This window comes from Nicotiana tomentosiformis, chromosome 1 (assembly GCF_000390325.3).
Source record: "Nicotiana tomentosiformis chromosome 1, ASM39032v3, whole genome shotgun sequence".
Classification (NCBI taxonomy): domain Eukaryota; kingdom Viridiplantae; phylum Streptophyta; class Magnoliopsida; order Solanales; family Solanaceae; genus Nicotiana; species Nicotiana tomentosiformis.
The window spans coordinates 94,644,042-94,671,298 of NC_090812.1; the positions used below are offsets into that span (position 1 = coordinate 94,644,042).

The following is a 27,257-nucleotide window of genomic DNA, read 5'->3' on the forward strand; positions in this document are numbered from 1 at the left end:
GAAGATGGGCGCCTTCAACATTAACCCCTTCTACATCATCAATGACCATTGTGACCTGTTCAGTTGATGATCTTGTCACTCTCTTCTCCTAAGCACTAGTCGAGAAGGTAAGCTTACTCTTTGGTTTCTAACTTTTAGACTGGAGACTCTGAGAGGAGGCACCCTCACTAGAGGCTCGAGTAGATCTATGAGCCCTACTCTGGTTAAGGGGATTCTACAATACCCGCTCGACCTCCTCGGGGTCATCGAGAGCTTCGACATCGGTGAACATAACAGAACCCCTCGAAAGTCCTATACGAACAAAAAGACAGTTAGTAAATTTTTCTTAAGATGTTTTACACATATAGGATTGAAAGAAAGAAGAATTTTGCTCACCATGGTTCTTGGCTTTAAACCCGTATTTGGGGGTCATGTTATTCCACCGTCGGGTTTTCGGAGTAGTGATATCTAAAATTTTCTAAATCCATTGGGCCATCCCTTGAACCTGTAGTGGTTCCCAGTGAGTAGATGAAGAGAGGGAAGGGGGGGAGTCAGCAAAGAAAAAAGTTTTCTTTTTTACGTAAGAAGAAAACGAAGACCCGAAGATTAACGGAAAATTTTCCATGATTCCGGGATTGCTGGTGCTGTGGACGAGATGATTCCCCTAGTATCACTGACAACAAACTGTTCTATCCACCCACGATCATTGTCGTCATCAACACTGGTGAAAGGGCGTGATGACCACGTTTGCTGAGGTTTAGAACACCCCCACAGAAAATCTTGGGGGAGTAGAGGTTCATCATGTGCGCAAGACTTAGGGTTCCCCGGTCTTATAGCACAGCTGGAGGAGACAAGCCACTGTACGCCATATAGATGGGCCTACTTGTGCCAAGTAGACCTGATACCGGTGGCAGAACTCCAAGATTATTGGATCAAGTCTTTCGCCCGATCCCAAGGTGAAGGGGCCCAAAGTGAAGGGTTATATATAGACATACATGAACCCCGCCTTGGAATATTCTACCCATTTGGGGCGCATATTTCGACATTGTTGCAGTTATATTCATCCTTCACAACAGGGATGCTAGAAGGGCGAATGGAGGAAGGGTACCTACGAATAGGCCAAAATCTACCATTCTTGGAATTTGTAGGTGCTTTTTGCTCTTGGAGATCTGATGTGGTGCTAAGATGAAGTGGTATGATGGTGTTTATGGTTGGAGGTTCAGACTCGGCGTCAGCCTCTTTGGTTTTGTTCTTTTTCGGACCTCCACCGAAGAGAAGACCAGTGTTGATAGTATAAGAAGATATGATGGTAAGAGATCTGAGGAGAAGTTCTTACTGAGAAAGTTGAGAGTTGCAGAAAAGTTGTCACGCCCCAAACCTGAAGAGGCGTGGCCGGCACCCGGTGCCATACTCGGCCCGAGCATACCACTCCGTAACTGTGAACTCTCGAGGGAAACCCTCAACTTAGGCCGATGAGGACATATTCTGAATCATCTGAAAATAACGTCTACAACCAGCAATACCAAACTAAACATCTACATAGGGTTGGTAAAACCACAATACTGATATAAAAATGTACAAGACTCGTCTACAAGCCTCTAGGAATAACTGAATTGTATCATGGCCGGGACAGGGCCTCGAACTACCCATCAAACCTGTATGTATAAAATGGACTCCAAGGTATCGACCTGGTAACTCTGAGGAAGTGGAGCTTACCAACCAAGCTTATATTTGACTTTGTCTACTTGGAAGGTCTATCCACCTGTCTATTAATACTTGCGGGCATGAAATGCAGCGTCCCCAACAAAAGGGACGTCAGTACGAAATAATGTACCGAGCATGTAAGGCAATAAGGTAACTGAAATCTGAAACTGAACTGATAATATAATAACTGAAAGTACCTGGGGAGTCAAATATAATTTGAAGATATGCTTACCTACTGATATTGACTCATCTCTCTCAATATAGTAAGTAAAATAGTTGTCCGGGCCTATAAGGCTCGGTATGTGTTACTGCTCTGCCGTAGTAGGCTCGCTCATAGGCGCTCGGCCATACTAGGCTCTGTATCTCGGCCATTCTAGGCTCACTCATAGGCGCTCAGCCACAGTAGGCTCGGTATATAACGTACCATCTGATTAGAGGTTACCCAATAGGGGCCTGCCCACCGATTATAGCTCGATGGTGGTAAAAATACTGTAATACTGTATATATATAGACCCTCTACTCTTTTGACTGGAAGAAGACAATACTCAATTGAATATAAAGTCCCGATAAGGGAGAATACTGTAACTTATGAGACGAGGATAATGAATATAAATTCGGGAGTATGAACTTCTCTTTATACCTCGTTATCAAACTCATATAGTTACGAGATTAAGGAAGGGCTTAGCCTTAACATACCTTTGTAATATTCTCTCCAATTGTCAACCAAGCTCAGTATGATCCTCTTACGTCTACAATGAGTAACCCGACTTCATCGTCATCATATAAGCATTGTAACTCTCATATTTGAAAACCAATATTCTACAAAACAATGGACAGCACCTCCCCTATTTTTACTACATCCCATAAGTTACTAAAACTCACCAAACAGCCCAAACAACAACAATATAATTCACAATAAACTCTTTGATTATTTCAACAACCATTTTGAGCGGCAAGCTCGATTTACAATTAACAAAATCTAATTTAATCCAATTCATTTTCCATGAATCTGCCTACAACTTGTATAACATCATACTTATGCTTACAATATCATTTTCATCCCAAAACATCATAAGAATAATCTTCAAAAATAGTTCATACGCCTAGCACCTTAACCTTTATCGTCAACCTCTTATTTTTCATGTTATCTTCTTCAATCCACTGAATTAGCACATAGATAAACATAATCAAACTATTTATAACAATTTTCAGCCACAACCAACCATATATATAGCCTCAACACATCCTACAAAAAAAGATAACGATTTCTTGTGCCATGTCTATTACTATCTTGAAGATTTTAACTCAATCAACTCAAACAACACATGATTAACCTTAAGCACAACCAAGAACATGATTTACATACCTTAGGCAGTATATACAACTTGAAATTTCAGCCATAACAACATAAATATATAGCCTTAAAATAACCCAATAAAAGATAACAACAACTCTTCCCCTTTCATGTGTTATCTTATAATCTTCATCCAATAACTTAACCAACATATAGATAAGATTAATCCCAAGAAATAGGGTGTTATACATACCTTAAAAAATCTGGAAAAAACTCGAACCAAAGTTTCCCTTATCTTACAACCACCCTTAATCACATCACAACACCATAGGGACTCTCTTCTTCACTTAGGCTAACTTTTGATGTTTGATTATGGTATATTCCTTTGGAATTTGTTTGGAGCCTTTGAGGAGCTGTTTGGGAGGGTTTGGAGAGTGTGAGTCTGGAAGGAGAACGAAAAATGAGCAAAGCTTATCCCAAAAACGAGATAAGAATAAGTGAAGATCGGGCCCCGACCAAGTGGGTCCCATAGGGGCCTCATGCGCAGTCTCGCGAAAACACAAATATCTATCTACACGTATGTCGTGTTGATGAACGGTTTATAGCGCTAGAAACTAGAAACATGGGGATTTAATTAAATATAAAGATCTACCTGTAACTCTCAATATATTGGGAGAAAACTGCCTCGTAACTTGGCCTATAAACCTGCCAGTTTCTCCGAAGTGCGGCGACGTGACTTGGCGACCCTACTTTAAAAATCCATATTTCTTTACTCCGATATCGTATGAATAAATGGTTTAGACCGTTGGAAACTAGTTTCATATACCTTCATTTTTGTATGATATATGTCCCAAAATGCCATCATAAAGCTTACGAATTAATTTCTCAAAATGGCTCGTTACAAGGCAAATCTTAACTCGATTTTTCCGTAACTTAAATCCGATTTTTCCCAAACTTTATATTCCATATCCAAACATCATATATAGTCATATCATGACCTTAAACTTATTTAAATCATGATTAGAAAGTCTCATATTCATCTTAACTTATTTAAGACTTCGGTAAACCTTTCTTATCCTTGTAGAAAGATTTCGTCCTTTTTGAGCTTACTTTAGATAATCCTATGTGGTGACGCGAGCACTATGTGGTCAACGACAACAGACTATATTAGGGAGGCTGCGAGAGAGGTGTTAGGGGTCTCGACGGGCGTATCTGGTGGGCACAAAGGAGACTGGTGGTGGAATAAAGTGGTCCAAGGTAAAGTGGAAGCAAATAAGGCGGCGTACTTGAAGTTAGTGGGGAGCATAGGTGAGGAGGAGAGGCGAGTGTGCATGGAGAGGTATAAGGCAGCTAAGAAGGAGGCTAAGTTGGCGGTCATAGAGGCTAAGACTGCGGCTTATGGTCGTATGTACGAGGAACTTGGGAAAAAAGGTGGGGAAAAGAAGTTATTCCGGCTGGCTAAGTTGAGAGAGAGGAAGGCTCGGGATTTGGACCAAGTGAGATGCATCAAGGACGAAGATGGTAGAGTATTGATGGAAGATGCCCAGATTAAGAGGAGATGACAGACCTAATTTCATAAACTTCTGAATGAAGAAGGGGATCGGGCTATTGTGCTAGGCGAATTGGAGCATTCCGAGAGTCACTATGACTTTGGGTACTGCAGGCATATCGAGGTTGAGGAGGTCGTGGGAGTAGGGTCAGAGCGACCGGGCCAGACGAGATTCCGGTGGAATTTTGGAAGTGTGTGGGGAGAGGAGGTTTGGAGTGGTTGACTAGGTTGTTTAATATTATTTTTAAGGGAAGAGGATGCCGGATGAGTGGAGGTGGAGTACGGTGGTTCCATTGTATAAGAACAAAGGTGATATCCAGAGTTGTAACAATTATAGGGGTATCAAATTACTGAGTCATACCATGAAAGTGTGGGAGAGGGTGATTGAAGCGAGGGTGAGGATGCGACTACCAGTTAGGGTTCATGCCGGGTCGTTCGACTACAGAAGTTATACACCTTGTTAGAAGGTTGGTGGAACTATACAGAGAGAGGAAGAAGGATCTGCACATGGTGTTTATTGACCTAGAGAAAGCGTATGACAAGGTTCCTAGAGAAATTCTCTGGAGATGCTTGGAGGCAAAAGGTGTGTCGGTTCCCTACATTATGACGATTAAGGACATGTATGATGGGGCTAAGACTCGGTTTAGGACAGTAGGAGGCGACTCTGAGCATTTTCCGGTTGTAATGGGGTTACACCAAGGTTCTGCGCTCAGTCCGTTCTTATTCGCCCTGGTGATGGACGCGTTAACACACCATATTTAAGGGGATGTGCCATGGTGCATGCTATTCGCCAATGACATAGTTTTGATTGATGAGTCACGAGCCGGTGTTAACGAGAGGCTGGAGGTTTGGAGACAGGCTCTTGAGTCTAAGGGTTTCAAGCTGAGCAGAACGAAGACAGAATACCTGGAGTATAAGTTCAGCGCTGAGCCAGGGGAAGAGGGCGTGGATGTGAGGCTTGATTCGCAGGCCATCCCGAGTAGAGGCAGCTTCAAGTACCTTGGTTCGGTTATCCAGGGGGAGGGGAGATCGACAGGGATATCACACACCGTATTGGGGTAGGATGGATGAAGTGGAGGTTAGCATCTGGAGTCCTGTGTGACAAGAGAGTGCCACCGATACTCAAAGGTAAGTTTTATAAAGCGGTGGTTAGACCGGCCATGATGTATGGGGCTGAGTGTTGGCCCGTTAAGAACTCACATATCCAGAAGATGAAAGTAGCAGAAATGAGGATGTTGCAGTGGATGTGCGGGCACACTAGGATAGATAAGATTAGGAATGATGATATCCGGGAGAAGGTGCATGTGGCTCCCATTGATGACAAGATGCGGGAAGCGAGGCTTAGATGGTTCGGACATGTTTAGAGGAGAAGCCCAGATGCTCCGGTACGGAGGTGTGAGCAGCTGGTTGTGGATGGCACAAGAAGAGGTAGAGGGTGACATAAAAAGTATTGGGGAGAGGTGATCAGACAGGATATGGCGAGGCTCCAGATTTCCGAGGACATGACACTTGATAGGAAGATGTGGAGGTCGAGTATTAGGGTTGTAGGTTAGGAGGTAGTTGAGTCGTGCCTTACTTCGTACCATTGTGGGACTAGCCATGTAGGGTTTTTGTCTAAGATAGCTATTGGCAATGTTGTGGTTTACTATTTCGTTTTTCAGTGCATGTCCTATTTACTAGCTATCGCTTTTGCTTTGCATCTTTCTTCTAGATTTCATGGTGTTCCTATTTTTCTTATGATTGTTGTGGTGATACTAATATTTACTAATATTGTCTCCCTTTGCTTTGCATCTTTCTTCTGGATTTCATGGTGTTCCTATTTATCCTATGATTGTTGTTGTGATACTAATATTGTTTCCTTTTTGTCATTTTGTCATTTTGTATTTTTATTTTTTTTGAGCCGAGGGTCTTTCGGAAACAGCCTCTCTACTCCTTCGGGGTAGGGGTAAGGCCTGCGTACACACTACCCTCCCCAGACCCCATTAGTGGGATTTTACTGTGTTGTTGTTGTTGTTTTTAGATAATCCTATAATGACAGTGACGTCTGAAGTACAGGGTGTAACAACATGTCCCCTTAGAAACATTTGTCCCCAAATGATAACTCTTAAAGGCTTGCGAAAATGGGACGTAACATCATTAAATCACTTTATATACTTTCAAAGGGGATCTCATTTTCAAGCTTACATCAATTGACTTACGATGTACTTTCACGTACAAAAATATGGGGGGTAACAAAAGTTTTAAGATAATTCAGAGAAGAGGAAAGAGTTGTGAAAATAGTGAAAGTAAAGAGTATAATTGATGAAAATAGTGAAAGTAAAGAGTATAATTGATGAGTAGTGGAGAAGTTATAGACGACAAAAATCGTGGTCATGATTAACTCAAAAATCGGCAAAAATACCCGCAAACTATTAGCTCAATAGCTGATTTTGGGCCAAAATATCACTATTATATTTTTTAAAAATTGCCCCAAACTTTTGTATTTTATAAAAGAGCCCACCATTTATTATTTTGTAACAATGTTGCTTCTTCTTCTCGGTCACCTGATAGTGTATCATGTAATTCATTATAAAAATGATAATTTTGTATCAAATTTATTTATGTTCAGGATTATGGTTTGCGATAATATAATGAATGTTATTGATAATGGTACTATTGAGTATTTGTGATAGTTTTTAGAACTTGTGGGCATAAGTCATATTTCATGTTTTTCCAAAATAAATTTGGGAATTATGTTTTGAAAACTGATGTCCAAACACATTTTCATCTTCAAACCAAACTTCACCCAAATCAGATTTTTTAGAATAAATTTGAAAATCTATGACCAAACGTTAGCTAAAAGTCGCTAGAGGGGAAAATTTGAACCTTCTTCGAAAACATTTTGACATATCAAATCCAGCTAGTATATTCTGGAACTGCATTGAGGTCAAGAATAAATAAATGAGGATTTACTAATGTTAAGATACGAATGATCCAGAAGTATAACGGATAATAAAATTGAGATATTTTTTATAATAGAGCGTTAAATTTAGAGCTTTTCTCTGGACGGAATTAACTGAATAGCGAGTAATTGAGTAAATTAATCAAGAAGCGGCTATACGTAATGCACAAATTAATCCAAAATTAAAAAGGGAAAAGAAATAAGGATAAACCATGAATGGCTGCTACGCGTCTAATTTGACCCCTACTTTATTGGATATCGACATTTGGCAGTGCTTAGCACAACATTAACATATAGAGGATTATTTACCCACTTCCAACCAAGAGGCTGTGAGTTCGATTCACCCCAAGAGTAAGGTGGGAAGTTCTTGGAGGGAAGGATGCCGATGGTCTATTGGAAACGGCCTCTGGTTGTTGTTGTTGTGAGTATTATTTACCCATTTCCCTAAGTTTTGCTAATGGACACATGTCACATTTCAAAGGAGCAATCGCTTGCTAGCATGTGAGCTGTGAGCACGACAGCATCATCCGAGCAATGAATTGATTCAAACCACGAAAAAGCAAAGATATTAGTTGGACAGTAGAGAAGGGTAGTGAAACAACTGGAAGTCAAATGGCAAGGGTGGGATTCAACATTTTAAACCAATTACTTTGAATTTATTACTAGTACTTATATTGTTGTAATTATATCAATTCGCATAAGACTATTGCAAGTTTCAAATTCCAACTTCACTAAACTATCCAAATTATATATTTTTTTTATCATCATCTAGTGTAGAATATATAAATCAAATTAAACTCTTAAGAAATGATTTGCATAATAATAAGTACAAATTCACATAATATAATAATATCTTAGCAAATCATTTAATAATAAATAATATTTTTTATAAAGAATATATATCAGGCATTCATTACTCGTTACAATAACGAGCGCAAGAAAATAAAACTGAACTTACAATACAATGACGTTATAGGATTTGTAAATTATTCTATTGTGAAAATAAACAGTATTAATACTGTTTAGATAAGTTGGAAGTACAAAAAAAAAATTATTTAAGTTATCATGGGTGTGCTAAACTAATTGCTAAGCCGACATATTACATCTGGTCTGGAACAATAATGGAAGAAACGTAGATTAGTTTTCTGTTGGATAAGGATTAAGGAGGAGTCTCGAATTTGATTCAAACATTTGTCCTAAGCAAACCTGCGAACAAACAATCATGTTCTTACACGAGTATAACATTACCATGGGCTGTATGGGTCCCATGTAATATAGGCTTCTGACTCGCTGGAAACCAGAATACGCAGTAAACCGCCACCTTTTTCTCTGTGAGCTTTTCTTTCTTCTATAATTGTATCCATTTCTCATATATCAATATCATCATCTTTAAATTTCTAATAATTAATTTGTTCCAGAAAAGAAATGGCGAATCCAAAGTTCACAAGAGTACCTAGCATGAGGGAGAGAGTTGAGGATACTCTCTCTGCTCACCGCAATCAGCTTGTTGCTCTCCTCTCTAGGTATAATTAAACTCTACATATATACTTGTTATTTTCTTTATTTTTTTTGTCTTTACTGATAGATCAACTGATAAATTTAACTGTTTTCTTCTTGATATCTTGCTTTCGGTGCATGATTTCTGTTGTGGTAAATTTGAGAAACACTTTTAAATTTTAATATGTACTTAATTATATTATGTCTCAACATTAACATGTGGATGGCCAAAAATATAAAGCTTAATTTTGGTTTATTTTGAATGATTTTCTCGTAACATTTGCGTACACGTTACCCACCATAGACCCCACTTGTCGCAATTCAATTTTTTTTCTTTGTTTGTTGTTGTTGTTGTTGTCTGAGTTCAATTCCTACCATGTTAGCTTGGCAAAAATAAGTTGGTAAAGCTTGTCCCCAACTAGTTTTAGTTGATCGATTGATTTGGTGATTTATAGTTCAATAATAATAATAATAATAATATATTAGAGAAAGTTCCAGCAGCTTTTCTTTTTGTTTTTCCAGTTTTAGTGATTGATATATGTCTGTATATTTTTTAGATACGTGGCGCAGGGGAAGGGGATATTGCAACCTCACCACTTGATCGATGAGTTCAACAACGCTGTATGTGATGACACTGCTTGTGAGAAGCTCAAAGATGGTCCCTTTAGTGAAGTTTTGAAAGCTACTCAGGTATATTCACTAATCCAGGGCACTAAAGATGATACTGGATATGTTTATTTTGGTGTCTTTCAGAAATTTGACAATGATGAAATGAAACTTTTCTCTGTTTGCGCCCTTATCCACACTGTTTTTATTTTTAACTGGACATGCTCTTAAATTCCTTTGTTTATCAATGAAACCGGATTTACAATGTATGAACGGAGCATCTTAAGAACCTGTCTGAAATAAAGATATAAGATGTAAAACATGGTGTCCCTTATCTCTTTAAGTAATCGACGTACATATAGACTGTTATTTTGGTCCCACTTTCTGGATCTTCTGATCATACCTGCAGAGGCGAACTTGATGGTTTCAACCTTTAAATTCTTACCGTTGAATCCATTTCACTTTTGAAATTATGAGTTCAAAAATCTAAAATTTGTTGAAAATTTTGCAAATGTTCACATCTAATTTGCTGTGTCAAGAATATTGGGCTAAATGGATCCCAATAAACCAGGCTGTATCCGCCTCTGTCTCCACTCTCCATGCATCCACTTCTTTCATATGGCTATTACTGCTGAATGAGCTAGAACTCGTTTTGATGTTTGAATAAGTTGATTATATCAGAGCAGCTTTTGATGTTTCAATCTTTAACGGGTTACGCAGTTGTTTTACTGCTGAAAGGCAGGAATCTGAGATTTACTTGTCTCTGACTGAATTTCTTGTTCATTTTGCTAACAAGTACTTTGGATTCTGTTAATGCTTGCGCTCTGTTGTCAAAATAGGAAGCCATTGTGCTGCCACCATTTGTTGCCATAGCAGTTCGTCCAAGGCCAGGTGTTTGGGAGTATGTTCGTGTTAATGTATATGATTTGAGTGTTGAACAATTGACTGTTCCTGAATATCTTCATTTCAAGGAAGAACTTGTGGATGGAGAGTAAGTTCTTTCTTATCTCAATACGAAACATAAAAAATTACAGAAGTTGAATAATTAACAAATTTGTTGGTTTTTAATGTATGCCAGGGTTAATAATCATTTTGTGCTTGAGCTGGATTTTGAGCCATTTAATGCATCAGTTCCTCGTCCAACACGCTCGTCATCCATTGGCAATGGAGTCCAATTCCTCAATCGTCATCTGTCCTCAATTATGTTCCGCAGCAAAGACTCTCTGGACCCCTTACTTGATTTCCTTAGAGGACACAGTCATAAAGGGAATGTAAGTACCAAAATCAGTTTTTCCTTTGTAAATGTTTGTCCCTATTGTCTACCAAAATCTTTCAACACGCGCAACCATTATAAGAAATGTAAAATACTTCTAGTTCGAATTTCATCATCAACAAACTATCTGCTTTACCTTTTATCTTTCCCTTTTGATGGATAATAGTTTAGTTTACATAACAGATGATATTTTGGTTGAAGGGTACCCTGGACTTTCTCACAACCACTTAATGGATACATAGTTGTAATAGCTGACCTTTCGGAATAATATTGTCTCACTTGAAAATGTTTAAGAAGTATTACTACTTCTATTTGTAAGATGGATTGTTTATCTATGCAGGTCTTGATGTTGAATGATCGTATACAGCGAATCTCCAGGCTGGAGTCTGCTCTTTCTAAAGCAGAGGATTATCTCTCCAAGCTATCACTAGATACATCCTATAATGAGTTTGAATACGCGTGAGTTTGTACACATTTGTTTTGTTTTCTTTCAAGCGTATGTAATTGCTCAAGAAAAGGGAAATCTATAGGAGTTGAAACATTGTTATGGAACAATGTGCATGCAGATTGCAAGAAATGGGCTTTGAGAGAGGTTGGGGTGATACTGCCAGACGTGTTTTGGAGACGATGCATCTGCTTTCTGACATTCTTCAGGCTCCTGATCCATCAACCTTGGAGACATTTCTTGGTAGACTACCTATGGTGTTCAATGTCGTCATATTATCCCCTCATGGATATTTTGGCCAAGCAAATGTCTTGGGTTTGCCCGACACTGGTGGCCAGGTAATAACAAGGAGAATGAGGTCTTGTATTATGTACTCCCTCCGTTCCAATCTATGTGAACCTATTTGACTGGGTACGGAAAGAAATGAAGACTTGTAAAACTTGTGGTTCTTTAGAAATTCCAAACATTACCTTTGGGTTTTTCCCTCTTCCTGGAAATTATACTGCTGAATCATCTCTAGATGTTCCAGTTTAACTTGAGACGTAAGGGTAATAAGGGACCAGTACTCTGTCCGTTCTTGCAGTAGGCTTGGTCAGGCATTCTGCTGTTGTGTTACAATTAACATAGCTCACATAGTTGCCGGAAGCTAGAGCTGTGTTAGAAAACACAGTTACATTAATTTTTGGCAATGCTAATCACTGTTAATGTTACTGAAGTATCCGTGGTTTTCCTTGATGTTATTCTCCTTTTGGTTGCTTTGCAGGTTGTCTACATACTGGATCAAGTGCGTGCCTTGGAGGCCGAAATGCTTCTTAGAATAAAGCAACAAGGACTTAACTTCAAGCCTAGAATCCTCGTTGTGAGTACATATATATTATGCAAGCTCTTATTTGGTTTGTGGCATTGCAGTTGACATCAATTTGCTTACTCTGATTACTAAAGGTCACACGGCTGATACCTGATGCTAAAGGAACCACGTGCAACCAGAGGTTGGAGAGGATTAGTGGAACTGAATACTCGCATATTTTACGTGTCCCTTTTAGGACAGAGAGGGGAATCCTTCATAAATGGATATCTAGGTTTGATGTATGGCCTTACCTGGAGAAGTTCACCGAGGTAACCTCTTTGTCCCTTGGAAATCGCCATTTTGGAAATCGCCTTTTGTTGCTGATGCTTCTGCCAGTATGCTTAATTGAGTGATGTTAACTAGTCCCTTGCAAGTGCTTGCAATAGCAACGGGACAAGAAAGGATTTGTGCTAGTTTGAAAGCTGCCTCCAAGAAAAATGATATTAAAAGTTTATGACTAGTGGAAACATCAGTCATTCATGTACCTTATTCCTATGCTCAAGTTGTTTAGGTTGAAAGTAATTTGGCCAACTATGCAAATTGGGAGAACTTGTAGCCAACTATTGTGTTTGCCGACATGTTGATATACTTTTTTGTCCTGATTTATAGTTGTTGGTTTGTCATTCTGGATAAAGCAATTCTTATGTTTTTCTGCTTATATATATTGGAAGAAGAGATACTTGCCGTTTCATCATTTCTCCCGACCTCTCTACTACCAACACTTTGCCAATTTAATGTTTGTAAATGTCTTCTTGACCAGGATGTGGCAAGTGAAATGACTGCTGAGCTCCAGGGAAAGCCAGATCTAATTATTGGCAACTACAGTGATGGAAATTTAGTTGCCTCCCTTTTGGCATATAAAATGGGTGTCACACAGGTAGGAAAGACATGATTCTTTATCTTGCTCGCACAAAGTCTTGAGGTGATATATCTGCAATAGAAATTTTATGCTTTGCCTTCATTTCTTTTTAATTGTTTTTCCAGTGTACCATTGCTCATGCCTTGGAAAAAACAAAGTATCCTGATTCTGACATCTACTGGAAAAAGTTCGAGGAGAAATATCATTTTTCATGTCAGTTTACTGCTGATCTACTGGCAATGAATAATTCAGATTTTATTATCACCAGTACTTATCAAGAGATTGCAGGAACGTAAGTCATCTTAATCTGGTCGTTTAAATCTGATACTTTTTCCCGGGTAATCTATTCAATCCGAATTTCAATTCAGTATACGATGTCATCAGTTGAGGAGCTCTGATTGGTAACCTTATCAAATCCGTAGAAGCTCTATAATTTTATTTCGTAATCGGAGAAACGATTTTTTGTTATTGAGCTTGTAGTCAGAGAAATAATTTTTCGAGCTTGGTTCGATATCTATCAAGTAGCATGATACTGCAACTATATTTTGTTATAATTCTGTATTGCTGTAATAAACAATTAAACTTTCTGGAAAAACAAAACAGAAAGTTAGTAATACTTGTTTAACGAAATAAATTCTGGAAAAACAGTATAGGAATAAATCGAGCCTACTGAATACACAGTGTGTCCTTAAGGAAATTATTCCCCTCAAGTACCCGAGGTGCTGGAATATATCCTCCCAGGATAGAACGATTTAACGCACCAGAGTGTTGGTACCAAAACGCCGGTGAACAGCGAGCCATTCGAAGGGTGTAAAACACACTGGAATTTTTGTTGTAGAAGAAGAAGAAGAAGCTCAGAAAATTTCGTAAGGAAAGATTCTGGGATTCAAACTCTATTTATAGAGTTGCTGGCATTGTTTCTGAAAAGGTTTGCAACCTTTCAGAAACAGCCATGACTGATGGAAAAGGGTTGTTTGAAATATTGCGGGAAAAATGTATTTAAAATAATCCGGGAAAGAAAACGGGCCTGACCGAACCGGGTCGCAGGTCATGGGTTATTCCGGATTGAATTTTTTCGTTAATTATTTAATTAATTAATTAAATAATTGAAAGAAATTTTGACCAAAAAGATTAATCAATCGATCGATCTTTGACCAAATCCGAAGCCGAAGCCGAAGCCGAGCGAGCGACGACGACGACGGCGCGAGGCTTGCCTTCTTCTTAACTCTTTAAGAGCTAGAAGAAGAGCAATTATATATATACCCATCAAAAGCCTTTTCTTCCTCCGATATGGGACAATGTCCCTTTGCCAAGGGAAACTCAAATATTTCATTTTTCCTCTATTTCTCATTCACCCTCTTTAAGCTACACAAGCTTAAAATCCCAACAATCCCCCACATGAATGGGGAATGGCTATAAAATAAAGGAATGCACGGACGCGTGTGTGTTTTACATGCAAGAATTAATTGCATCTGGATAAGTAGGTTTCCCTTTGAACTTTCCGTAGTGAACTTATATCGGATATACTCGGTCAATCGGTAGATTTGATATCTTTGAACCGTCGAGCTTTGTTGTATACCTAGACAACATAAGTCACACAATCAATTCTTAACCATTTATGGTTCTCACGGTTGTGTTCGTTTCAGCCATGAACACTGCCTGGTTTCATGAGTGCTTAGAGAATGGGCCTTTATTTTCATTCCCCTTGAAGCGGCTTACACTTCACATTCACATAGGTGATTTCTAAACGTGTAATCCTGTAGACACACTATCTGGTCATATCTTGCCAGACTTAGCAAATCATTAAAAAACCTTTAAGCTTTGTTGACTCATCAAAAAGCCTTAATGCTTTACCTCGATTTCTGAACATTGTCTTCATCACGAGAATGAGTTGAGTTATTTGACAATGTTGAACCGTCATTCATAACTTTGTTTGATCTCTTTGAACCTAGCTCGTGGGATCTCCAGTTTGCTAGGTAGAGTTACCGTCATGATGACTTGTCCTAGCCCTTAACCCCATTCCCTTTGATGATCTTTCAACTGCCTCTCTAGATAGGCCTTTTGTAAGTGGATCCGACACGTTATCTCTTGACTTTATGTAGTCAATTGTGATAACACCACTAGAGAGTAGTTGTCTAACGGTATTGTGTCTCCGTCGTATATGACGAGATTTTCCGTTATACATAACGCTCCCTGCCCTGCCTATTGCCGCTTGACTATCACAATGTATACAAATAGGTGCCAAAGGTTTGGGCCAAAATGGAATATCTTCCAAGAAATTCCGGAGCCATTCAGCTTCTTCACCGGCCTTATCTAAAGCTATGAATTCAGATTCCATTGTAGAACGGGCGATGTACGTTTGTTTGGATGATTTCCAAGACACTGCTCCACCCCCAATTGTGAAAACATATCCACTCGTGGATTTGACTTCAGATGATCCAGTGATCCAATTTGCATCACTATATCTCTCGATCACGGAGGGATATTTGTTATAATGCAAAGCGTAATTTTGGGTATGTTTGAGATACCCCAAAACTCGTTTCATTGCCATCCAATGTATGTGATTGGAATTACTTGTAAACCGACTCAGTTTACTAATAGCACATGTTATATCTGGTCGTGTACAATTCATGATATACATCAAACTTCCCAATACTCTTGCATAATCCAGTTGTGAGTCACTTTCACCTTCATTCTTTTGAAGTGCATAACTCACGTCAATTGGAGTCTTGGCAATTTTGAAATCCAAATACTTGAACTTGTCAAGTACCTTTTCAATGTAGTTAGACTGTGATAATGCTAGACCTTGTGGAGTCTTGTGAATTATGATGCCTAAGATCACATCAGCAACTCCTAAGTCTTTCATATCGAATTTGCTAGCCAACATGCGCTTAGTAGCATTTATATCTGCCATGTTTTTGCTCATTATCAACATGTCATCAACATATAAACAAACAATGACTTCATGACCTGGAGTGTTTTTAATGTAAACACATTTGTCGCACTCGTTGATTTTAAACCCACTTGCCAACATTGTTTGGTCAAATTTGGCATGCCATTGTTTGGGTGCTTGTTTAAGTCCATAAAGTGACTTAACAAGTTTGCACACTTTCTTTTCTTTACCAGTTACCACAAAACCCTTAAGTTGTTCCATGTAAATCTCTTCCTCTAATTCTCCATTTAAGAAAGCTGTTTTAACATCCATTTGATGGATTTCAAGACCATACACGGCCGCTAGTGCCACTAACACCCTAATAGATGTTATCCTCGTTACTGGCGAGTAAGTGTCAAAGTAATCAAGGCTTTCCTTTTGTCTATAACCTTTGACAACAAGTCTTGCCTTATATTTGTCAATAGTGCCATCAGCTTTCACTTTCCGTTTAAAGATCCATTTCGAACCTAAAGGCTTATTTCCTGGAGGAAGATCTACCAATTCCCATGTATGGTTATCCAAAATTGATTGAATCTCACTATTGACTGCCTCTTTCCAAAACGCTGAATCAGAAGATGACATAGCTGCTTTAAAAGTTTGAGGCTCATTTTCAAGCAAGAATGTCACAAAATCTGGTCCAAAGGAAGTAGATGTTCTTTGACGTTTGCTACGCCTTGGATCTTCTATACTTGGAGTATTTTCCTTTGGTTCTTCCCGAGGTCGTTTAGGTCTTTCACTTAACGACTCACATTCAGTTTTATACGGATAGATGCTTTCAAAGAATTTAGCATTATCTGATTCCATTACCGTATTAACGTGAATTTCAGGATTATCGGATTTATGAACCAAAAACCGACATGCTTTACTGTTTGTAGCATATCCAATGAAAACACAATCAACAGTTTTTGGTCCGATTTTAACCCTTTTAGGTAAAGGAACTTGTACCTTTGCTAGACACCCCCACACTTTGAAATATTTCAAGTTGGGCTTTCTTCCTTTCCATTTTTCATATGGAATAGATTGCGTTTTGCTGTGGGGTACTCTGTTGAGTATTCGGTTAGCTGTAAGGATAGCTTCGCCCCACAAACTCTGCGGTAATCCGGAACTTATTAATAAAGAATTCATCATTTCCTTTAATGTCCGATTTTTCCTTTCCGCAATTCCATTGGATTGAGGTGTGTAAGGTGCAGTAGTTTGATGGATAATTCCATATTCCGAACATATTTCTGCAAATGGAAATTCATATTCTCCACCCCTATCACTTCTAATCATTTGATCTTTTTATTCAATTGATTCTCCACTTCATTCTTGTATTGCTTAAATGCTTCAATTGCTTCATCCTTACTATTAAGCAAATAAACATAACAATATCGAGTGCAGTCGTCAATAAAAGTAATAAAATACTTTTTCCCACCTCAAGATGGTGTGACTTCATATCACAAATGTCAGTATGAATTAAGTCAAAAGAATTTGAATTCCTTTCAATAGACTTATAAGGATATTTTACAAACTTAGACTCAACACATATTTGACATTTTGATTTATTACACTCGAATTTAGGCAAGGATGCCGAGGGTCATTTGGAAACAGCCTCTCTACCCCAGGGTAGGGGTAAGGTCTGCGTACACACTACCCTCCCCAGACCCCACTAGTGGGATTATACTGGGTTGTTGTTGTTGTTGTTGTTGTTGAATTTAGGCAACACTTCTAAATTAATTAACTTCCGCAAGGTTTTGTAATTGACATGTCCTAAACGAATATGCCATAAATCATTTGACTCCAATAAATAAGAAGAAGCTACAATTTTATTCATACTGTCAACAACCATTACATTTAGTTTGAAGAGGCCCTCTGTGAGGTAGCCCTTTCCAACATACATTTCATTCTTGCTTACAACAACTTTATCAGAAACAAATACACATTTGAATCTATTCTTAACAAGCAAAGAAGTAGAAACTAAATTCTTCCTAATAGTAGGAACATGAAGAACGTTGTTGAGCGTTTACACCTTGTCAGAAGTCATCTTCAGGAATATCTTCCCATAACCTTCAATCTTGGCTGTTGCATTATTTTCCATGGAAAGCTCTTCTTCGGGACCAGCAGTAGAGTAAGTCGCAAATGTTTCCTTGACAGCACAAACATGTCGAGTGGCTCCAGAGGCAATCCACCACTCCTTCGGATTTCCAACTAGGTTGCATTCCGAAAGCATTGCACACAGATCATCAATGTCATCATTCTTCTCCACTATGTTGGCCTGTCCCTTCTTCTTATACTTTTTCGGGAGACGACAATCAGGGGCTTTGTGACCGGTTTTTCCACAATTGTAGCAGCTGCCCTTGAATTTCTTTTTGTTCTGCTCCTTAGTCTGTCCAGAAGACCTCTTTCTCTTCTTACTTTTTGGAGCAGTCTCCTCAACGATATTAGCTCCCATGATCGTTGAATTTCCACGAGACTTCTTCTCGGCTGTTTTGTTGTCTTCCTCAATCTTGAGACGGATCACAAGATCTTCCAACTTCATTTCTTTGCGCTTGTGCTTAAGATAGTTCTTGAAATCTCTCCACGAAGGAGGTAATTTTTCAATCATTGCAGCCACTTGAAATGCTTCATTCACGACCATACCTTCAGCAATAAGGTCATGAAAAATAAGTTGAAGCTCCTGAATTTGGGTTCCAACAGTTTTACTGTCTATCATTTTATAGTCTAGAAATTTGGCAACCACGACAGTCTTGTACTTCTTCTCAAGTGCGTCCCATAATTCTTTCGAAGTATTCATCGCACTGTACACATTGTACAAGTCATCCTCTAAAGCGCTTAAGATATAGCCTTTGCAAAGAAAATCTACCTGCTTCCACGCCTCAACAATCATGAATTTCTCGTTGTCCGGCATGTCCGCAGCAGGCACTGGAGGTTCTTCACTAGTGAATTTCTGCATACCAAGTATGGTAAGCTAGAAGAACACCCTTTGCTGCCATCCTTTGAAGTTGGCTCCGGAAAATTTCCCCGGTTTCTCTGCCGGTGGAACAACAGTCTGGCTTGACGAGGCTATTGTCGTTGCCGCAATAGTCGCAGAAGAATTTCCGTTATCAATTGCCATTTCTCACTGTAAACAACAGAAGAGTTCAATTAATGGCAAAATCAGAATAGTAAACAATACTGTTATTAACAAAAACAGTATGTATAATAAATAAAACCGAAGTTTTTATATACTGTTTCACAGAAAAACGATGAAGTTTTTATGTTCTTCAAATCGTTTTATGAATTTCAATACTCTGATGAAGTTTTTTATATCTTCAAATCAGAATAGTAAAATTCAGAAGGAGTAGAAAACAACACAGGTTTTAATCTCCACAAACAAAATACAGAATATAATAAATTAATTTCCTTAAGAATGTTATAATTCTGTATTGCTGTAATAAACAATTAAACTTTCTGGAAAAACAAAACAGAAAGTTAGTAATACTTGTTTAACGAAATAAATTCTGGAAAAACAGTATAGGAATAAATCGAGCCCACTGAATACACAGTGTGTCCTTAAGGAAATTATTCCCCTCAAGTACCCGAAGTGCTGGAATATATCCTCCCAGGATAGAACGATTTAACGCACCAGAGTGTTGGTACCAAAACGCCGGTGAACAGCGAGCCACTCGAAGGCTGTAAAACACACTGGAATTTTTGTTGCAGAAGAAGAAGAAGAAGCAGCTCAGAAAATTTCGTAAGGAAAGATTCTGGGATTCAAACTCTATTTATAGAGTTGCTGACATTGTTTCTGAAAAGGTTTGCAACCTTTCAGAAACAGCCATGGCTGTTGGAAAAGGGTTGTTTGAAAATTGCGGGAAAAATGTATTTAAAATAATCCGGGAAAGAAAACGGGCCTGACCGAACCAGGTCGCGGGTCATGGGTTATTCCGGATTGAATTTTTTCGTTAATTATTTAATTAATTAATTAAATAATTGAAAGGAATTTTGTCCAAAAAAATTAATCAATCGACAACGGCGCGAGGCTTGCCTTCTTCTTAACTCTTTAAGAGCTAGAAGAAGAGCAATTATATATATATACCCATCAAAAGCCTTTTCTTCCTCCGATATGGGACAATGTCCCTTTGCCAAGGGAAATTCAAATATTTCATTTTCCTCCATTTCTCATTCACCCTCTTTAAGCTACACAAGCTTAAAATCCCAACATATTTAATGTGTGTGTGGCAATTTGCAATTTATTTTTCTATTTCTATAAGTTGAGCTTTTCTTCCTGTTCCGATCATGTTTACATGGCTGAAACTCAATATAAAAAACAAGGGTAGGTGATCAAAAATCGTTGGATGCTTAAAATCAGTAGACGTTTTGCTAAATGAGCGACCAATGTTATTGAAAACGTTCATGTTTTCAACCCTTTTGGCATACATTTGAGCATTGCCCAAGATTTTGGATAAGTAGATGCAGTGCTTATAATTTTAAAGCATTGTATCCTGCCTTGTTTTTCATTGTGAAAATTAATTAACTTACAAGTATTTCTATAAGTTGCTTCATAAATTAGAAGTAAATCTGGATTGTGTAATGTTATTCGCCTCGTAAATACTGAAAGCTGCTTGAACAAGTGAAAAAACACAGACAAACGTAACATTCTCCATGGATTGATGAGACTTGTAAAATACATATATAGAAATTTGGCTTGTAACCACATGTATATTATGCCATATGGATGTGACATTGATGTGACTAGACCTAAATGTTTTGTTTCCATGTCCACTGGAGTTTTACGTATAGTTAAGAGGAGAAAAGACTGAGGAGTACTAATTTATGATGGTACCCCTTTGCTTCTTGACCTGGATACCCAGTGTTCCTATTCATGCCTATACTTTGGTCCTTGATTTCACTCTCCCTTTTCTAGCTTTAGCTGCATCAAAGAAATTTCCACTGTAAAAAAATAAATAATGCTCACCATATCGCTGCAACATTGCAAACATGTATCCCATATGATTGATATTGGTGCGACATGGCAAACATGTATCCTATTTGATGATCAATCAAATTTATTTTTCCCCTGTCAAAATGACCTGAGTGTGTAATTCCCTATGTATTTGATAGCATTGTAACTCGTGTCATGATTCATGAATAGGGTACTAGAATTGCATGGTTGACAAATAGTAACTGGTCGATTGATGATCCACAAAACATGCACTTACTGACTAAAATGTGATAGGACAGATTTATTTTTGTTTGTGATTAACACAGTACTTAACCCTATACTTAATACAATTTGGCCTAGCTACAATCTTTTCTTCAGTGCAAATTCCTTGTTACACGACCAATATTGTCTTTCTGAGTTCTATTCTGTTGTTACTTACACTTTTATTATTCGAATAACATAGATGTTAAGACATTAGATTGCTTGCATGCAAATTGATAGCCACTTGTTTCAGGAAGAATACTGTTGGTCAGTATGAGAGCCATACTGCATTCACCCTCCCAGGACTATATCGCGTCGTTCATGGCATTGATGTTTTCGATCCCAAATTCAATATAGTGTCTCCTGGAGCTGACATGACAATTTACTTCCCATATTCTGACAAGGAAAAAAGACTAACGTCTTTGCATGGCTCGATTGAGAAGTTGTTATTTGATCCTGCGCAGAATGAAGAGCATATGTAAGTGACATCCATTTGTACTTATTTTAATTTGGAATAGATGACATACTTATTTGCATGAATATAAACTGACAACCCAGAGATTTCCTACATTAGAAAAGGAGGGTCTGATATGATTTTCTACAAATAAATTCCCAGTGATATTGTTCAAAAAGTCCTGGATAGTTTATTATGAGAGAACCAGGGGTAGATGGCACTAGAATCCCTTAATCTTGAGAAGTCGCCACTTATCGCTCCCAACACTTTCTCATACCCTCAACTAACTACTATTATTGTTTGATTTCTTGGAGAAGCTATAAGAATCTTTTTCTCCTTATTGTGAAATTTTTTACGTGACTTTAAACTTAACTTCCAAGCTCCTTCTGATAAAATGCAAAACTGTCTGTATTCACTGTCTTGGTTTATTAACAATTGATCCAATCAAATGCATATGGAACATCTTTCTTTTTGTTTCTTCAAAAGTTCGTTTGAGGATAAGGAGTAGAATCTGAGAAGATAGACTAGAAGGTAACCTTAGGGGCGGATGTAGAAATCAACATATGGGTTCAGCTTTGTTGCAGACCCTGTATATGCATTAAAAAAATCACTAAATAAGTAAATAATTGATTTTGAACCCAGTAAATCAAAATGAGTTGTAGTAGAATCCTGAACTCGAACCGATAAAGTTCAAACCCTGGATCCACTACTGGTTAAACTCTACCTTGAGAAGTGTTAATATATTATATATGTCCCTAATTATTTCTTTTCTGTTTCCTTTCTATTTTAATTTTTTAAGTTCTTTTTTAGATGGTTTTATTTTTTGATAAGTGGTAAGTTGTTAGTATTCCAAATTAAATGCCATTGTCATAACTATATACATTTATAAAGATTGATTGACCCTAGTTTCTCATTCCTAAGACCCAAATAAGGCAATAAACAATATGTCTTAGTTCTTGAACCTGCCTCTGGTGGTCAACGCTTGATCGCGTAGTTAGTTATAGATGACTGTAAAAACCTTAACCATTTTAATGGTTTTGTCAAAGAACAAATATCGAACATATTATAGCGAATGGACTATTGTACTTTGCTTCTGATTGGTCATTTTATTGTGATCCGTAAGTTGGCTGTGACTGATGTCATATCTTTGCTTACAGAGGTAATCTGAATGATAAATCAAAACCCATAATTTTTTCAATGGCAAGGCTAGACCATGTTAAGAACATTACGGGACTAGTTGAGTGCTATGCTAAAAATGCCACATTGAGGGAATTGGCTAACCTTGTTGTAGTAGCTGGATACAACGATGTAAAGAAATCCAGTGATAGAGAAGAAATAGCAGAAATTGAGAAGATGCATGCTCTTATTAAGGAGCATAAATTGGATGGGCAATTCAGATGGATAGCAGCCCAAACAAACCGGGCACGTAATGGTGAGCTCTATCGCTATATAGCTGACAAGAGAGGTATATTTGTTCAGGTACGCTGTTTGTATTGTATTTGTCCAATTTCCTTTTTTTGCACCGAAAGAAAGGTTGTTATTGTGACAAATATGTTTGTTTTAGCCTGCATTTTATGAAGCATTTGGACTCACGGTGGTTGAAGCTATGACTTGTGGTCTTCCAACATTTGCAACTTGCCATGGTGGTCCGAACGAGATCATTGAACACGGTGTATCTGGGTTCCATATTGATCCTTATCATCCTGATAAAGCTGCTGAACTCATGGCAGAATTCTTTCAACGCTGCAAACAAGATCCTACTCACTGGGAAAAAATATCTGCATCTGGTCTCCGAAGGATTCTTGAGAGGTTTGTAGTTGTGTACATATATAGAAGATTAAAGATTGTTCCCTTGATATTATTTGAATGAAAAATAACAGTAACATCTCTTTTTGAACATCGCTCAAGTTCTTGTGTTAAATAATTGTTAGGTATACGTGGAAAATTTACTCCGAGAGGCTGATGACTTTGTCTGGTGTATATGGTTTCTGGAAGCTTGTTTCAAAACTTGAGAGGCGCGAAACTAGACGATACCTTGAGATGTTCTACATTCTCAAATTCCGCGAGTTGGTGAGTGCCTTTTTGCTCATTTTCAGTTCCAATCAACTATATATGTGGTTTAAATACGTATTAAGCATAAACATGTCCGTGATTGCGGCTGTCGAAAATGTTATGGACATATCCTGAGCTAAGGAGTTTTCAAGAGAATTGATTTGGCTTACTCTATTTACAGGCAAAATCTGTTCCTTTGGCAATTGATGACAAGTGATGGTGCAAGCAGTAGGATGCGAAAATAATCATAATAGCGTACGTGGATAGAGAGTAGCAGCAGACCAGCAGTTGTGAACTCCATCAAAATGAAGACATAAATCTTACACATTACTCATTGTGCCATTGTCAATAAATGTGATGTTATTGTAAAAGCAATTTACCGCCCCATTCTACTTGAACTCCCAGGTTCCTGTTGTAGTTCTTAAACCAATGTTTACTGTTTTTTTTGGTTAAAAGAGAAATATTAATATGAAATACTACATGCTGTTACTTAAGTTGCTCCTAGAGGATTGGCGTACTTAGACGATTAAAGGCTATCATAATTTTATATAGTGAATTGCCCATCTTCACCTGTGGACGTAAGTTAATTAATCACGTTAAATGTTTGTGTTTCTTTTGGTATATTTTTTTTTTGTTTTATTATTATCGTTGTTCAAGATTTATTTTACTAGTTTTCGCATGATATGGATAAAGTACCAAAAAAGAGATACAACGTTTAGTTTCAACTTTTCTTTTAGGCATAACTAATGCATGCCTAAGTTACATGAAAATTTATGTATTATTTTATACGTATGCTGATTTTTAATACAATTAAATGCCAAAACTAACTCTTCATGTAACTATAAATATTTATTTTGTTAAAAAAATTTAAAATATAGTGTATAATAATTTAAATAATATACCAAACATCTAATAGTAAATACTTCTCATATTACGGTCTTTGTAATACAATTACCATGTTACGACTCTTATATTATTGATTCATTATTACAATTTTTATATTATTAATCCTTGCATAAATTCTTTTTAAACCAAGCGACCCCACAGTGAACAAGGTTTTGGTAAGCTTTGAAAGTTGCGCCAAGATAACATTTCAAATAGGATAAATGTCTAGATAGCCTCTTAAACTTGACACTATTTGTAAGTTAAACATACAAACTTTGCTAGTGACCAATTAGACATTTTTACTTCGTAGAAATGTTTTGCACATGCACATGCACATGAGAGCGTGAATCACTAAAGTTAGGCTGTTTTCTTCAATTTTTTTTTTTGAAGGGTGGTTCATTAATAGGCATAAAGAAGTATAAAAAGGTAGATAACTAGTTCCAGTACAGAAATCTATACTAAGAACAGGGAGCTAATGAAATCCACAAGGTGATCTGCACTAGTTACAGGGGAAAGATAAATCCAACTAAATAGATTAACTAAGCAAATATTCTTGAGGGAGTAGGTTGGAGTTGAGATGCCATCAAAACACCTATGATTTCTTTTTTTTTAGATACACCAAAAAATTACTGTTGGAACCATTTTTCAGATAATTTTGATGGCTTTGTCAACTCTCCAAAAATACCAACTTTCATATGTTTGCTTTATTGTCTGAGGCATAACCCATTTCAGACCAAAAATAGAGAAGAGGAGATTCCAGATTTCACTTGCAATTGCGCAATGGAAGAAAAGATGATTGACACTCTGAATTTTGTTGACACATGTAACATCTGTAATGTTCCTCTTGCTTAAGTTGTCTTGAGTGAGACATACCCCCTTTATAGCTATCCAGGTGAAGCAATTCACCTTGGCAGGCGCCTTAGTTCTCCAGATATGTTTCCAAGGCCAGTTATCTATCATACCATTCGATCTGGGAGCAAAAGTGTTTGCATCTATCTTGGACTGTGTATTTGCCCCCCTTAGAGTGTTCCCATCTAAGTTTGTCTGGTTGTTGATCATCACTGATGTGGCCTTCTAAAGAGTTGAGCATAGTTAGTAGGTCACTAATCTCCCAGTCTTGTAGGTTCCTTCTGAACAGGGGGCACCATGTGCCATTTTCTTTGTTCTAAGCAACAGTGCATTGTTGAGTGCAATCTGGTATAGATTGGGATATATATCCATCAGTGCATTATCTCCATGCCACTTGTCTTTCTAGAATTTAACATGATCTTCTTTCCCAACCTTGAAAGTTATATTTTGAAAGAACTCATCCCAGTGCTTGTTGATATTCTTCCATAGGCCAACGTCATAAGGAGTGTTTATTTTCTTTGTACACCAGTGATTATGTTGCCCATACTTAGCATCAATGATGTTCTTTCATAGTCCAAGTTTCTCTTGCCCATATCTCCACAACCAGTTCAATAACATTGCTCTGCTATGCAAATATAAATCTCTAACACCCAAGCCTCCTTGATATCTTGGCCGAATTATTTTAGACAATTTTACGAGTGGGAGCTTATGTGTGGTGCTGCATCCCTCCCATAAGAATTTTCTCTGTATCGAGAACAATGCCATGTGATAGGTGGGGAGACTATCTAGGACACTGTTGATAAGGGTTAATCTGCCGCCCATGGAGAGGTATTGCATCTGCCATGTTGCAAGCCTTTTCTCAAACTTTTCCAGCACACCACTCCAAATTTCATTAGATTTAAACTTGGCCCCCTGGTAATCCAAGATATGTGGTAGGCAAGGTACCTATGTTGCAACATAGAATGTCGGCCAACTCCTTGATGTTAGGAACATTATTCACGGGGTAGATAATACTTTTTATCATGTTAATGTACAGTCCAGAGAGTGCCTCAAATATCATCAGCGATAAGTTAAGGTTCAGAACTTGTGATATGTCATTGCTGCAGAAGATAAGAGTATATCTGCAAAGAGCAGGTGAGATACTATGACTGCGCTACACGATTTCTTCCCACCTGAAAACCTTGTATCCACTGTAGTTGCTAGCCCTCTCCAACATTTTGGTGAGTCCTTCTATAACCAAAATAAAGAGGAAAGGGGAGATGGGGTCTCCTTGCCTTCCTTTTTTAGGAGAGAAAAAGCCAATAGGCTCCTATTTACCAACAGTTGAAATGCAAAAAATTCATCCATCTTTTATTCATTTTCTCAATTTCGTTTTCTCTTTTAGTCATATATTTCACCTTCTCTTTCTCGCTAATTTTTTCAGATTCTTTCTTTCCTCCTTCATCCAACTCCTAGCCGTGTTGGTGCTCTGAAGTTATGAGAACAACTCCCAGTGCTGAGAAAACGATCGACAGTACGAAGAAATATGAAGATAGGGTAAACCCCTTTTTTTAATAGGCATCATATGAAGAGGGGTTTGGCTTCTAGTAAGAATAGTAACGAAGTTTTCTACTTAATAAAGAGATTAAATTAATAAAGAAGAAAGAAGATTCTTGTTTGAATAAAAATAGAGAAACACAAAAATGGCTATAAAAAATCCGAGGAAGATAAAATTGGTGGGGACAAAAAATTCCCAGAGAATCTTTTAAGGCCAAAAGCATTTTAGCAATGTAATGAAAGAGTCCAATTATTTATTTATTTTTCGTGTTAGGGGCGGGGTGGTGCTAAGGGGTTAGGGGAGAAAAAGAATAAGTGGGCGTTTGGACATAAGAATTGTAAAATTCCGGAAAAAAGTAAAAATAAAATTTAAGTGAAAATGGTATTTAAA

At 37.8% G+C, this 27,257-nt stretch overlaps 1 protein-coding gene across 1 annotated transcript; it reads left to right on the forward strand.

Annotated features, from left to right (window-relative positions):
* The first annotated feature begins 8,660 nt into the window (after positions 1-8,660).
* On the forward strand, positions 8,661-24,090 carry LOC104096609 (sucrose synthase 2). The gene is made up of 16 exons (XM_070187932.1): positions 8,661-8,798; positions 8,886-8,990; positions 9,522-9,654; positions 10,410-10,561; positions 10,649-10,841; positions 11,184-11,302; positions 11,410-11,626; positions 12,052-12,147; positions 12,231-12,404; positions 12,896-13,012; positions 13,120-13,286; positions 21,344-21,568; positions 22,702-23,023; positions 23,109-23,353; positions 23,476-23,614; positions 23,778-24,090. The coding sequence occupies exons 2-16, from the start codon at positions 8,893-8,895 to the stop codon at positions 23,811-23,813; spliced, it is 2,433 nt and encodes an 810-aa protein (XP_070044033.1). The 5' UTR covers positions 8,661-8,798; positions 8,886-8,892; the 3' UTR covers positions 23,814-24,090.
* The last annotated feature ends 3,167 nt before the right edge of the window (positions 24,091-27,257 follow it).

Bases quoted from the DNA above. Each gene is read 5' to 3' on its own strand.
- LOC104096609 (XM_070187932.1), top strand. From the start codon at position 8,893: ATGGCGAATCCAAAGTTCACAAGAGTACCTAGCATGAGGGAGAGAGTT. The intron at 8,991-9,521 runs GTATAATTAAAC...TATATTTTTTAG, and splicing joins CTTGTTGCTCTCCTCTCTAG to ATACGTGGCGCAGGGGAAGG. The intron at 13,013-13,119 runs GTAGGAAAGACA...TTGTTTTTCCAG, and splicing joins ATAAAATGGGTGTCACACAG to TGTACCATTGCTCATGCCTT.